We start from the raw sequence: 13,245 nt of genomic DNA, 5'->3' as shown, positions 1-13,245 counted from the left end.
AGCCGCTCCCACGCTGAGGACCCCCTGCTGCAGCAGCTCAAGCAGCGTGCCAAAGAGGTGACCTTTGACCCCGCCTAAACGTTCCCCTCCTCCCCCCGCTGAGATTGTGTCCTCTGCCTTTAGTTGCAACAACTGGAAGAAGCTCAGCTGCAGCAGCGCGAGGCCAACATGGCCGCCCTGGCCGCCATCGGGCCACGCAAGAAGCGAGCAGCCAGCCAGATGGAAGGCCAGGTAAGTGTCTTGTGGCCCCACCACTTTGTTCCCCCCGGGTCTTTATTCTTCTCTCGGGCGTCAGGTGTTGCTGCCGCCAAGACCGGGCTTCCAGCGCGTGACTCGGGTCATGCTGCGTGACCTCCTGCTGTGCATGGAGCAGGACCACTTCCTGCGCCGCTCCCTCACCCTCTACAGAGCCATGCTCTGATGCCTCCTGGCTCCTCCCATTATTACATTTGTTGCCACACCTTTTGTAAATACCTGACTTCTTCTTTTCATTTGGTTCACAAAATGGCTTTAATTGTTTGACCGCCACATTAAAAAATGTCCACAAGCATTCTGTTGTCTTCTGTGCAGGTTTGTTGTCCAAAGTATTGACAACATTTTGTGGCGGAGGTGACTCAAACACAATGACATCACCTCACTTCCTGTCAGGCGCAGTCCAGCACTTCCTGTTTGACTCGTCCGGGGGAGGAGCCCCGGCCACTGAGCCCCGCCCTCTGCAGCACGTACTCGCTGAAGTGGGAGGGGCAGTCTGCACCGCCACCGCATGAACTACATGTGATGTAGAAGCTGCTCTGCTGCAGTCGCTGCAACACCTGCACACAAGTAACACACACACATGTTACCACAACACACTTTCCATGTTACCACAACATGTTACCACAACACACTTTTCACGTTACCACAACACGTTACCACAACACACTTTCCATGTTACCACAACATGTTACCACAACACACTTTTCATGTTACCACAACACACTTTTCATGTTACGACAATTACAACAACACACGTTTCATGTTACAACACACTTTTCATGTTACAACAATTACGACAACACACTTTTCACGTTACAACAATTACAACAACACACGTTTCATGTTACAACAATTACAACAACACACGTTTCATGTTACGACAACACACTTTTCATGTTACAACAATTACAACAACACACGTTTTATGTTACGACAACACACTTTTCATGTTACAACTATTACGACAACACTTTTCACGTTACAACAATTACAACAACACACGTTTCATGTTACAACAACACACGTTTCATGTTACAACAATTACAACAGCACACGTTTCATGTTACGACAACACACTTCATGTTATGACAACACACTTTTCATGTTATGACAACACACTTTTCACGTTACAACAATTACAACAACACACGTTTCATGTTACAACAATTACAACAACACACGTTTCATGTTACGACAACACACTTTTCATGTTACAACAATTACAACAACACACGTTTTATGTTACGACAACACACTTTTCATGTTACAACAATTACGACAACACACTTTTCACGTTACAACAATTACAACAACACACGTTTCATGTTACAACAACACACGTTTCATGTTACAACAATTACAACAGCACACGTTTCATGTTACGACAACACACTTCATGTTATGACAACACACTTTTCATGTTATGACAACACACTTTTCATGTTACAACAATTACAACAACACACGTTTCATGTTACAACAACACACTTTTCATGTTACAACAATTACAACAACACACGTTTCATGTTACAACAACACACGTTTCATGTTACGACAACACACTTTTCATGTTACAACAATTACAACAACACACGTTTCATGTTACGACAACACACTTTTCATGTTACAACAATTACAACAACACACGTTTCATGTTACGACAACACACTTTTCATGTTACAACAAATACGACAACACACGTTTCATGTTACGACAACAGACTTTTCATGTTACGACAACACACTTTTCATGTTACAACAATTACAACAACACACGTTTCATGTTACGACAACACACTTTTCATGTTACAACAATTACAACAACACACGTTTCATGTTACGACAACACACTTTTCATGTTATAACAAATACGACAACACACGTTTCATGTTACGACAACACACTTTTCATGTTACGACAACACACTTTTCATGTTACGACAACACACTTTTCATGTTACGACAACACACTTCATGTTACGACAACACACTTTTCATGTTACAACAATTACGACAACACACGTTTCATGTTACGACAACACACTTTTCATGTTACGACAATTACAACAACACACGTGTTTTGTTACCACGACACATGTTTCATGTCACAACAACACATCAGTCATGTTACCACGACACACGTTTCATGTTACCACAACACATCAGCCATGTTACCACAACACATCAGCCATGTTACCACAACACATCAGCCATGTTACCACAACACACGTGTCATGTTACCACAACACACGTTTCATGTTACGACAATTACGACAACACACCTTTCATGTTACCACGACACACCTTTCATGTTACCACGGCACACCTTTCATGTTACCACGACACACCTTTCATATTACCACGACACACCTTTCATGTTACCACGACACACGTGTCCTGTTACCACGACACACGTGTCCTGTTACCACGACACACGTGTCCTGTTACCATGACACAGGTGTCCTGTTACCACAACACACGTGTCATGTAGGTATGGTATGACATCAATATGGTAAGTGTAAAGTTGTATGGAGACATGCTGTCATGTTACCACAACAGGTTTCATGTTACAACAACACATCAGTCATGTTACCACAACACATGAGTCATGTTACCACAACAGGTTTCATGTTACGACAACACATCAGTCATGTTACCACAACAGGTTTCATGTTACCACAACACATGAGTCATGTTACCACAACACACCTTACATGTTACAACAACACATGAGTCATGTTACCACAACACATCAGTCATGTTACCACAACACATGTTACATGTTACCAAGACACATGAGTCATGTTACCACAACACATGTTACATGTTACCACAACACATGTTACATGTTACCACAACACATGAGTCATGTTACCACAACACATGTTACATGTTACCACAACACATGAGTCATGTTACCACAACACATGTTACATGTTACCACAACACATGTTACATGTTACCACAACACATGTTACATGTTACCACAACACATGTTACCACAACACATGTTACATGTTACCACAACACATGAGTCATGTTACCACAACACATGTTACATGTTACCACAACACATGTTACATGTTACCACAACACATGAGTCATGTTACCACAACACATGTTACATGTTACCACAACACATGTTACATGTTACCACAACACATGTTACATGTTACCACAACACATGAGTCATGTTACCACAACACATGTTACCACAACACATCAGTCATGTTACCACAACACATGTTACATGTTACCACAACACATGTTACATGTTACCACAACACATGAGTCATGTTACCACAACACATGAGTCATGTTACCACAACACATGAGTCATGTTACCACAACACATGTTACATGTTACCACAACACATGTTACATGTTACCACAACACATGTTACATGTTACCACAACACATGTTACCACAACACATGTTACATGTTACCACAACACATGAGTCATGTTACCACAACACATGTTACATGTTACCACAACACATGTTACATGTTACCACAACACATGAGTCATGTTACCACAACACATGTTACATGTTACCACAACACATGTTACATGTTACCACAACACATGTTACATGTTACCACAACACATGAGTCATGTTACCACAACACATGTTACCACAACACATCAGTCATGTTACCACAACACATGTTACCACAACACATGTTACATGTTACCACAACACATGAGTCATGTTACCACAACACATGAGTCATGTTACCACAACACATGTTACATGTTACCACAACACATGAGTCATGTTACCACAACACATGAGTCATGTTACCACAACACATGTTACATGTTACCACAACACATGTTACATGTTACCACAACACATGTTACATGTTACCACAACACATGTTACATGTTACCACAACACATGTTACATGTTACCACAACACATGAGTCATGTTACCACAACACATGTTACCACAACACATCAGTCATGTTACCACAACACATCAGTCATGTTACCACAACACATGTTACATGTTACCACAACACATGTTACATGTTACCACAACACATGTTACATGTTACCACAACACATGAGTCATGTTACCACAACACATGAGTCATGTTACCACAACACATGAGTCATGTTACCACAACACATGTTACATGTTACCACAACACATCAGTCATGTTACCACAACACATCAGTCATGTTACCACAACACATCAGTCATGTTACCACAACACATGAGTCATGTTACCACAACACATGTTACATGTTACCACAACACATGAGTCATGTTACCACAACACATGAGTCATGTTACCACAACACATGAGTCATGTTACCACAACACATGAGTCATGTTACCACAACACATGTTACATGTTACCACAACACATGAGTCATGTTACCACAACACATGAGTCATGTTACCACAACACACCTTTCATGTTACCACAACACATGTTACATGTTACCACAACACATGAGTCATGTTACCACAACACACCTTTCATGTTACCACAACACACCTTTCATGTTACCACAACACACCTTTCATGTTACCACAACACACCTTTCATGTTACCACAACACATGTTACATGTTACCACAACACATGAGTCATGTTACCACAACACATGTTACATGTTACCACAACACATCAGTCATGTTACCACAACACATGAGTCATGTTACCACAACACATGAGTCATGTTACCACAACACATCAGTCATGTTACCACAACACATGTTACATGTTACCACAACACATGTTACATGTTACCACAACACATGTTACATGTTACCACAACACATCAGTCATGTTACCACAACACATGAGTCATGTTACCACAACACATGTTACATGTTACCACAACACATGTTACATGTTACCACAACACATGAGTCATGTTACCACAACACATGTTACATGTTACCACAACACATGTTACATGTTACCACAACACATGAGTCATGTTACCACAACACATGTTACATGTTACCACAACACAGGAGTCATGTTACCACAACACATGTTACATGTTACCACAACACATCAGTCATGTTACCACAACACATGAGTCATGTTACCACAACACATGAGTCATGTTACCACAACACATCAGTCATGTTACCACAACACATGTTACATGTTACCACAACACATGTTACATGTTACCACAACACATGTTACATGTTACCACAACACATGAGTCATGTTACCACAACACATGTTACATGTTACCACAACACATGTTACATGTTACCACAACACATGTTACATGTTACCACAACACATCAGTCATGTTACCACAACACATGAGTCATGTTACCACAACACATGTTACATGTTACCACAACACATCAGTCATGTTACCACAACACATCAGTCATGTTACCACAACACATGTTACATGTTACCACAACACATCAGCCGTGTTACCACAACACATGAGTCATGTTACCACAACACATGAGTCATGTTGCCACAACACATGAGTCATGTTACCACAACACATGAGTCATGTTACCACAACACATGTTACATGTTACCACAACACATGAGTCATGTTACCACAACACATCAGTCATGTTACCACAACACATGAGTCATGTTACCACAACACATGAGTCATGTTACCACAACACACCTTTCATGTTACCACAACACACCTTTCATGTTACCACAACACATCAGTCATGTTACCACAACACATGTTACATGTTACCACAACACATGTTACATGTTACCACAACACATGAGTCATGTTACCACAACACATGAGTCATGTTACCACAACACACCTTTCATGTTACCACAACACATGTTACATGTTACCACAACACATGAGTCATGTTACCACAACACATGTTACATGTTACCACAACACATCAGTCATGTTACCACAACACATGAGTCATGTTACCACAACACATGAGTCATGTTACCACAACACATCAATCATGTTACCACAACACATGTTACATGTTACCACAACACATGTTACATGTTACCACAACACATGTTACATGTTACCACAACACATCAGCCATGTTACCACAACACATGAGTCATGTTACCACAACACATGTTACATGTTACCACAACACATGTTACATGTTACCACAACACATCAGTCATGTTACCACAACACATGAGTCATGTTACCACAACACATGAGTCATGTTACCACAACACATGTGTCATGTTACCACAACACATGTGTCATGTTACCACAACACATGAGTCATGTTACCACAACACATGAGTCATGTTACCACAACACATGAGTCATGTTACCACAACACATGAGTCATGTTACCACAACACATGTTACATGTTACCACAACACATGAGTCATGTTACCACAACACATGAGTCATGTTACCACAACACATGAGTCATGTTACCACAACACACCTTTCATGTTACCACAACACACCTTTCATGTTACCACAACACACCTTTCATGTTACCACAACACATCAGTCATGTTACCACAACACATCAGTCATGTTACCACAACACATGTTACATGTTACCACAACACATGAGTCATGTTACCACAACACACCTTTCATGTTACCACAACACACCTTTCATGTTACCACAACACACCTTTCATGTTACCACAACACATGTTACATGTTACCACAACACATGTTACATGTTACCACAACACATCAGTCATGTTACCACAACACATGAGTCATGTTACCACAACACATGAGTCATGTTACCACAACACATGAGTCATGTTACCACAACGCATGTTACATGTTACCACAACACATGTTACATGTTACCACAACACATGAGTCATGTTACCACAACACATGTTACCACAACACATGAGTCATGTTACCACAACACATGAGTCATGTTACCACAACACATGAGTCATGTTACCACAACACATGAGTCATGTTACCACAACACATGTTACATGTTACCACAACACATCAGTCATGTTACCACAACACATGTTACATGTTACCACAACACATGAGTCATGTTACCACAACACATCAGTCATGTTACCACAACACATGTTACATGTTACCACAACACATGAGTCATGTTACCACAACACATGAGTCATGTTACCACAACACATGAGTCATGTTACCACAACACATGAGTCATGTTACCACAACACATGAGTCATGTTACCACAACACATGTTACATGTTACCACAACACATGAGTCATGTTACCACAACACATGTTACCACAACACATGAGTCATGTTACCACAACACATGAGTCATGTTACCACAACACATGAGTCATGTTACCACAACACATGAGTCATGTTACCACAACACATGTTACATGTTACCACAACACATCAGTCATGTTACCACAACACATGTTACATGTTACCACAACACATGAGTCATGTTACCACAACACATGAGTCATGTTACCACAACACATGAGTCATGTTACCACAACACATGAGTCATGTTACCACAACACATGAGTCATGTTACCACAACACATGAGTCATGTTACCACAACACATGAGTCATGTTACCACAACACATGTTACATGTTACCACAACACATGAGTCATGTTACCACAACACATGAGTCATGTTACCACAACACACCTTTCATGTTACCACAACACACCTTTCATGTTACCACAACACATGTTACATGTTACCACAACACATGAGTCATGTTACCACAACACATGAGTCATGTTACCACAACACACCTTTCATGTTACCACAACACACCTTTCATGTTACCACAACACACCTTTCATGTTACCACAACACATCAGTCATGTTACCACAACACACCTTTCATGTTACCACAACACACCTTTCATGTTACCACAACACACCTTTCATGTTACCACAACACACCTTTCATGTTACCACAACACATGAGTCATGTTACCACAACACATGAGTCATGTTACCACAACACACCTTTCATGTTACCACAACACACCTTTCATGTTACCACAACACACCTTTCATGTTACCACAACACATGTTACATGTTACCACAACACATGAGTCATGTTACCACAACACATGTTACATGTTACCACAACACATCAGTTATGTTACCACAACACATGAGTCATGTTACCACAACACATGAGTCATGTTACCACAACACATGTTACATGTTACCACAACACATGTTACATGTTACCACAACACATGAGTCATGTTACCACAACACATGTTACATGTTACCACAACACAGGAGTCATGTTACCACAACACATGTTACATGTTACCACAACACATCAGTCATGTTACCACAACACATGAGTCATGTTACCACAACACATGAGTCATGTTACCACAACACATCAGTCATGTTACCACAACACATGTTACATGTTACCACAACACATGTTACATGTTACCACAACACATGTTACATGTTACCACAACACATGAGTCATGTTACCACAACACATGTTACATGTTACCACAACACATGTTACATGTTACCACAACACATGTTACATGTTACCACAACACATCAGTCATGTTACCACAACACATGAGTCATGTTACCACAACACATGTTACATGTTACCACAACACATCAGTCATGTTACCACAACACATCAGTCATGTTACCACAACACATGTTACATGTTACCACAACACATCAGCCGTGTTACCACAACACATGAGTCATGTTACCACAACACATGAGTCATGTTGCCACAACACATGAGTCATGTTGCCACAACACATGAGTCATGTTACCACAACACATGAGTCATGTTACCACAACACATGTTACATGTTACCACAACACATGAGTCATGTTACCACAACACATCAGTCATGTTACCACAACACATGAGTCATGTTACCACAACACATGAGTCATGTTACCACAACACACCTTTCATGTTACCACAACACACCTTTCATGTTACCACAACACACCTTTCATGTTACCACAACACATCAGTCATGTTACCACAACACATGTTACATGTTACCACAACACATGTTACATGTTACCACAACACATGAGTCATGTTACCACAACACATGAGTCATGTTACCACAACACACCTTTCATGTTACCACAACACATGTTACATGTTACCACAACACATGAGTCATGTTACCACAACACATGTTACATGTTACCACAACACATCAGTCATGTTACCACAACACATGAGTCATGTTACCACAACACATGAGTCATGTTACCACAACACATCAATCATGTTACCACAACACATGTTACATGTTACCACAACACATGTTACATGTTACCACAACACATGTTACATGTTACCACAACACATCAGTCATGTTACCACAACACATGAGTCATGTTACCACAACACATGTTACATGTTACCACAACACATGTTACATGTTACCACAACACATCAGTCATGTTACCACAACACATGAGTCATGTTACCACAACACATGAGTCATGTTACCACAACACATGTGTCATGTTACCACAACACATGTGTCATGTTACCACAACACATGAGTCATGTTACCACAACACATGAGTCATGTTACCACAACACATGAGTCATGTTACCACAACACATGTTACATGTTACCACAACACATGAGTCATGTTACCACAACACATGAGTCATGTTACCACAACACATGAGTCATGTTACCACAACACACCTTTCATGTTACCACAACACACCTTTCATGTTACCACAACACACCTTTCATGTTACCACAACACATCAGTCATGTTACCACAACACATCAGTCATGTTACCACAACACATGTTACATGTTACCACAACACATGAGTCATGTTACCACAACACACCTTTCATGTTACCACAACACACCTTTCATGTTACCACAACACACCTTTCATGTTACCACAACACATGTTACATGTTACCACAACACATGTTACATGTTACCACAACACATCAGTCATGTTACCACAACACATGAGTCATGTTACCACAACACATGAGTCATGTTACCACAACACATGAGTCATGTTACCACAACGCATGTTACATGTTACCACAACACATGTTACATGTTACCACAACACATGAGTCATGTTACCACAACACATGTTACCACAACACATGAGTCATGTTACCACAACACATGAGTCATGTTACCACAACACATGAGTCATGTTACCACAACACATGAGTCATGTTACCACAACACATGTTACATGTTACCACAACACATCAGTCATGTTACCACAACACATGTTACATGTTACCACAACACATGAGTCATGTTACCACAACACATCAGTCATGTTACCACAACACATGTTACATGTTACCACAACACATGAGTCATGTTACCACAACACATGAGTCATGTTACCACAACACATGAGTCATGTTACCACAACACATGAGTCATGTTACCACAACACATGAGTCATGTTACCACAACACATGTTACATGTTACCACAACACATGAGTCATGTTACCACAACACATGTTACCACAACACATGAGTCATGTTACCACAACACATGAGTCATGTTACCACAACACATGAGTCATGTTACCACAACACATGAGTCATGTTACCACAACACATGTTACATGTTACCACAACACATCAGTCATGTTACCACAACACATGTTACATGTTACCACAACACATGAGTCATGTTACCACAACACATGAGTCATGTTACCACAACACATGAGTCATGTTACCACAACACATGAGTCATGTTACCACAACACATGAGTCATGTTACCACAACACATGAGTCATGTTACCACAACACATGAGTCATGTTACCACAACACATCAGTCATGTTACCACAACACATGTTACATGTTACCACAACACATGAGTCATGTTACCACAACACATGAGTCATGTTACCACAACACACCTTTCATGTTACCACAACACACCTTTCATGTTACCACAACACATGTTACATGTTACCACAACACATGAGTCATGTTACCACAACACATGAGTCATGTTACCACAACACACCTTTCATGTTACCACAACACACCTTTCATGTTACCACAACACACCTTTCATGTTACCACAACACATCAGTCATGTTACCACAACACACCTTTCATGTTACCACAACACACCTTTCATGTTACCACAACACACCTTTCATGTTACCACAACACATGTTACATGTTACCACAACACATGAGTCATGTTACCACAACACATGAGTCATGTTACCACAACACACCTTTCATGTTACCACAACACACCTTTCATGTTACCACAACACACCTTTCATGTTACCACAACACATGTTACATGTTACCACAACACATGAGTCATGTTACCACAACACATGTTACATGTTACCACAACACATCAGTTATGTTACCACAACACATGAGTCATGTTACCACAACACATGAGTCATGTTACCACAACACATCAGTCATGTTACCACAACACATGTTACATGTTACCACAACACATCAGTCATGTTACCACAACACATGAGTCATGTTACCACAACACATGAGTCATGTTACCACAACACATGTTACATGTTACCACAACACATGTTACATGTTACCACAACACATGAGTCATGTTACCACAACACATGTTACCACAACACATGAGTCATGTTACCACAACACATGAGTCATGTTACCACAACACATGAGTCATGTTACCACAACACATGTTACATGTTACCACAACACATCAGTCATGTTACCACAACACATGTTACATGTTACCACAACACATGAGTCATGTTACCACAACACATGAGTCATGTTACCACAACACACCTTTCATGTTACCACAACACACCTTTCATGTTACCACAACACATCAGTCATGTTACCACAACACATGTTACATGTTACCACAACACATGAGTCATGTTACCACAACACATGTTACATGTTACCACAACACATGTTACATGTTACCACAACACATGTTACATGTTACCACAACACATGTTACATGTTACCACAACACATGAGTCATGTTACCACAACACATGTTACATGTTACCACAACACAGGAGTCATGTTACCACAACACATGTTACCACAACACATCAGTCATGTTACCACAACACATGAGTCATGTTACCACAACACATGAGTCATGTTACCACAACACATCAGTCATGTTACCACAACACATGTTACATGTTACCACAACACATGTTACATGTTACCACAACACATGTTACATGTTACCACAACACATGAGTCATGTTACCACAACACATGTTACATGTTACCACAACACATGTTACATGTTACCACAACACATGTTACATGTTACCACAACACATCAGTCATGTTACCACAACACATGAGTCATGTTACCACAACACATGTTACATGTTACCACAACACATCAGTCATGTTACCACAACACATCAGTCATGTTACCACAACACATGTTACATGTTACCACAACACATCAGCCGTGTTACCACAACACATGAGTCATGTTACCACAACACATGAGTCATGTTGCCACAACACATGAGTCATGTTACCACAACACATGAGTCATGTTACCACAACACATGTTACATGTTACCACAACACATGAGTCATGTTACCACAACACATCAGTCATGTTACCACAACACATGAGTCATGTTACCACAACACACCTTTCATGTTACCACAACACACCTTTCATGTTACCACAACACATCAGTCATGTTACCACAACACATGTTACATGTTACCACAACACATGTTACATGTTACCACAACACATGAGTCATGTTACCACAACACATGAGTCATGTTACCACAACACACCTTTCATGTTACCACAACACATGTTACATGTTACCACAACACATGAGTCATGTTACCACAACACATGTTACATGTTACCACAACACATCAGTCATGTTACCACAACACATGAGTCATGTTACCACAACACATGAGTCATGTTACCACAACACATGAGTCATGTTACCACAACACATCAATCATGTTACCACAACACATGTTACATGTTACCACAACACATGTTAC

The 13,245-nt window shown here is 40.3% G+C and overlaps 2 protein-coding genes across 3 annotated transcripts in view; one reads left to right on the top strand and one right to left on the bottom strand.

The window, feature by feature from the left end:
* The window catches only part of LOC133644280 (transcription initiation factor TFIID subunit 4-like), a 23,090-nt gene extending 22,127 nt beyond the window's left edge, over nucleotides 1-963 (top strand). Inside the window, exons 14-16 of one of the 2 annotated variants that reach the window (XM_062038652.1) lie at nucleotides 1-57; nucleotides 124-231; nucleotides 571-963. In XM_062038652.1, the coding sequence (XP_061894636.1) occupies nucleotides 1-57; nucleotides 124-231; nucleotides 571-591 (186 nt within the window). In that variant the 3' untranslated portion in view covers nucleotides 592-963. Of the gene's footprint in view, nucleotides 58-123; nucleotides 232-295; nucleotides 544-570 lie in introns of those variants that run through there. The other variant, XM_062038651.1, reaches the window with a different exon arrangement.
* LOC133644075 (uncharacterized) overlaps nucleotides 377-13,245 on the bottom strand; it is a 24,939-nt gene continuing 12,070 nt past the window's right edge. Inside the window, exon 5 of the mRNA XM_062038400.1 lies at nucleotides 377-812. Within this exon, the coding sequence (XP_061894384.1) occupies nucleotides 645-812 (168 nt within the window). The 3' untranslated portion in view covers nucleotides 377-644. The remainder of the gene's footprint in view (nucleotides 813-13,245) is intronic.

This window comes from Entelurus aequoreus, linkage group LG27, assembly GCF_033978785.1.
Source record: "Entelurus aequoreus isolate RoL-2023_Sb linkage group LG27, RoL_Eaeq_v1.1, whole genome shotgun sequence".
NCBI classification, from domain to species: domain Eukaryota; kingdom Metazoa; phylum Chordata; class Actinopteri; order Syngnathiformes; family Syngnathidae; genus Entelurus; species Entelurus aequoreus.
This window is presented reverse-complemented; position numbering and strand designations above follow the sequence as displayed.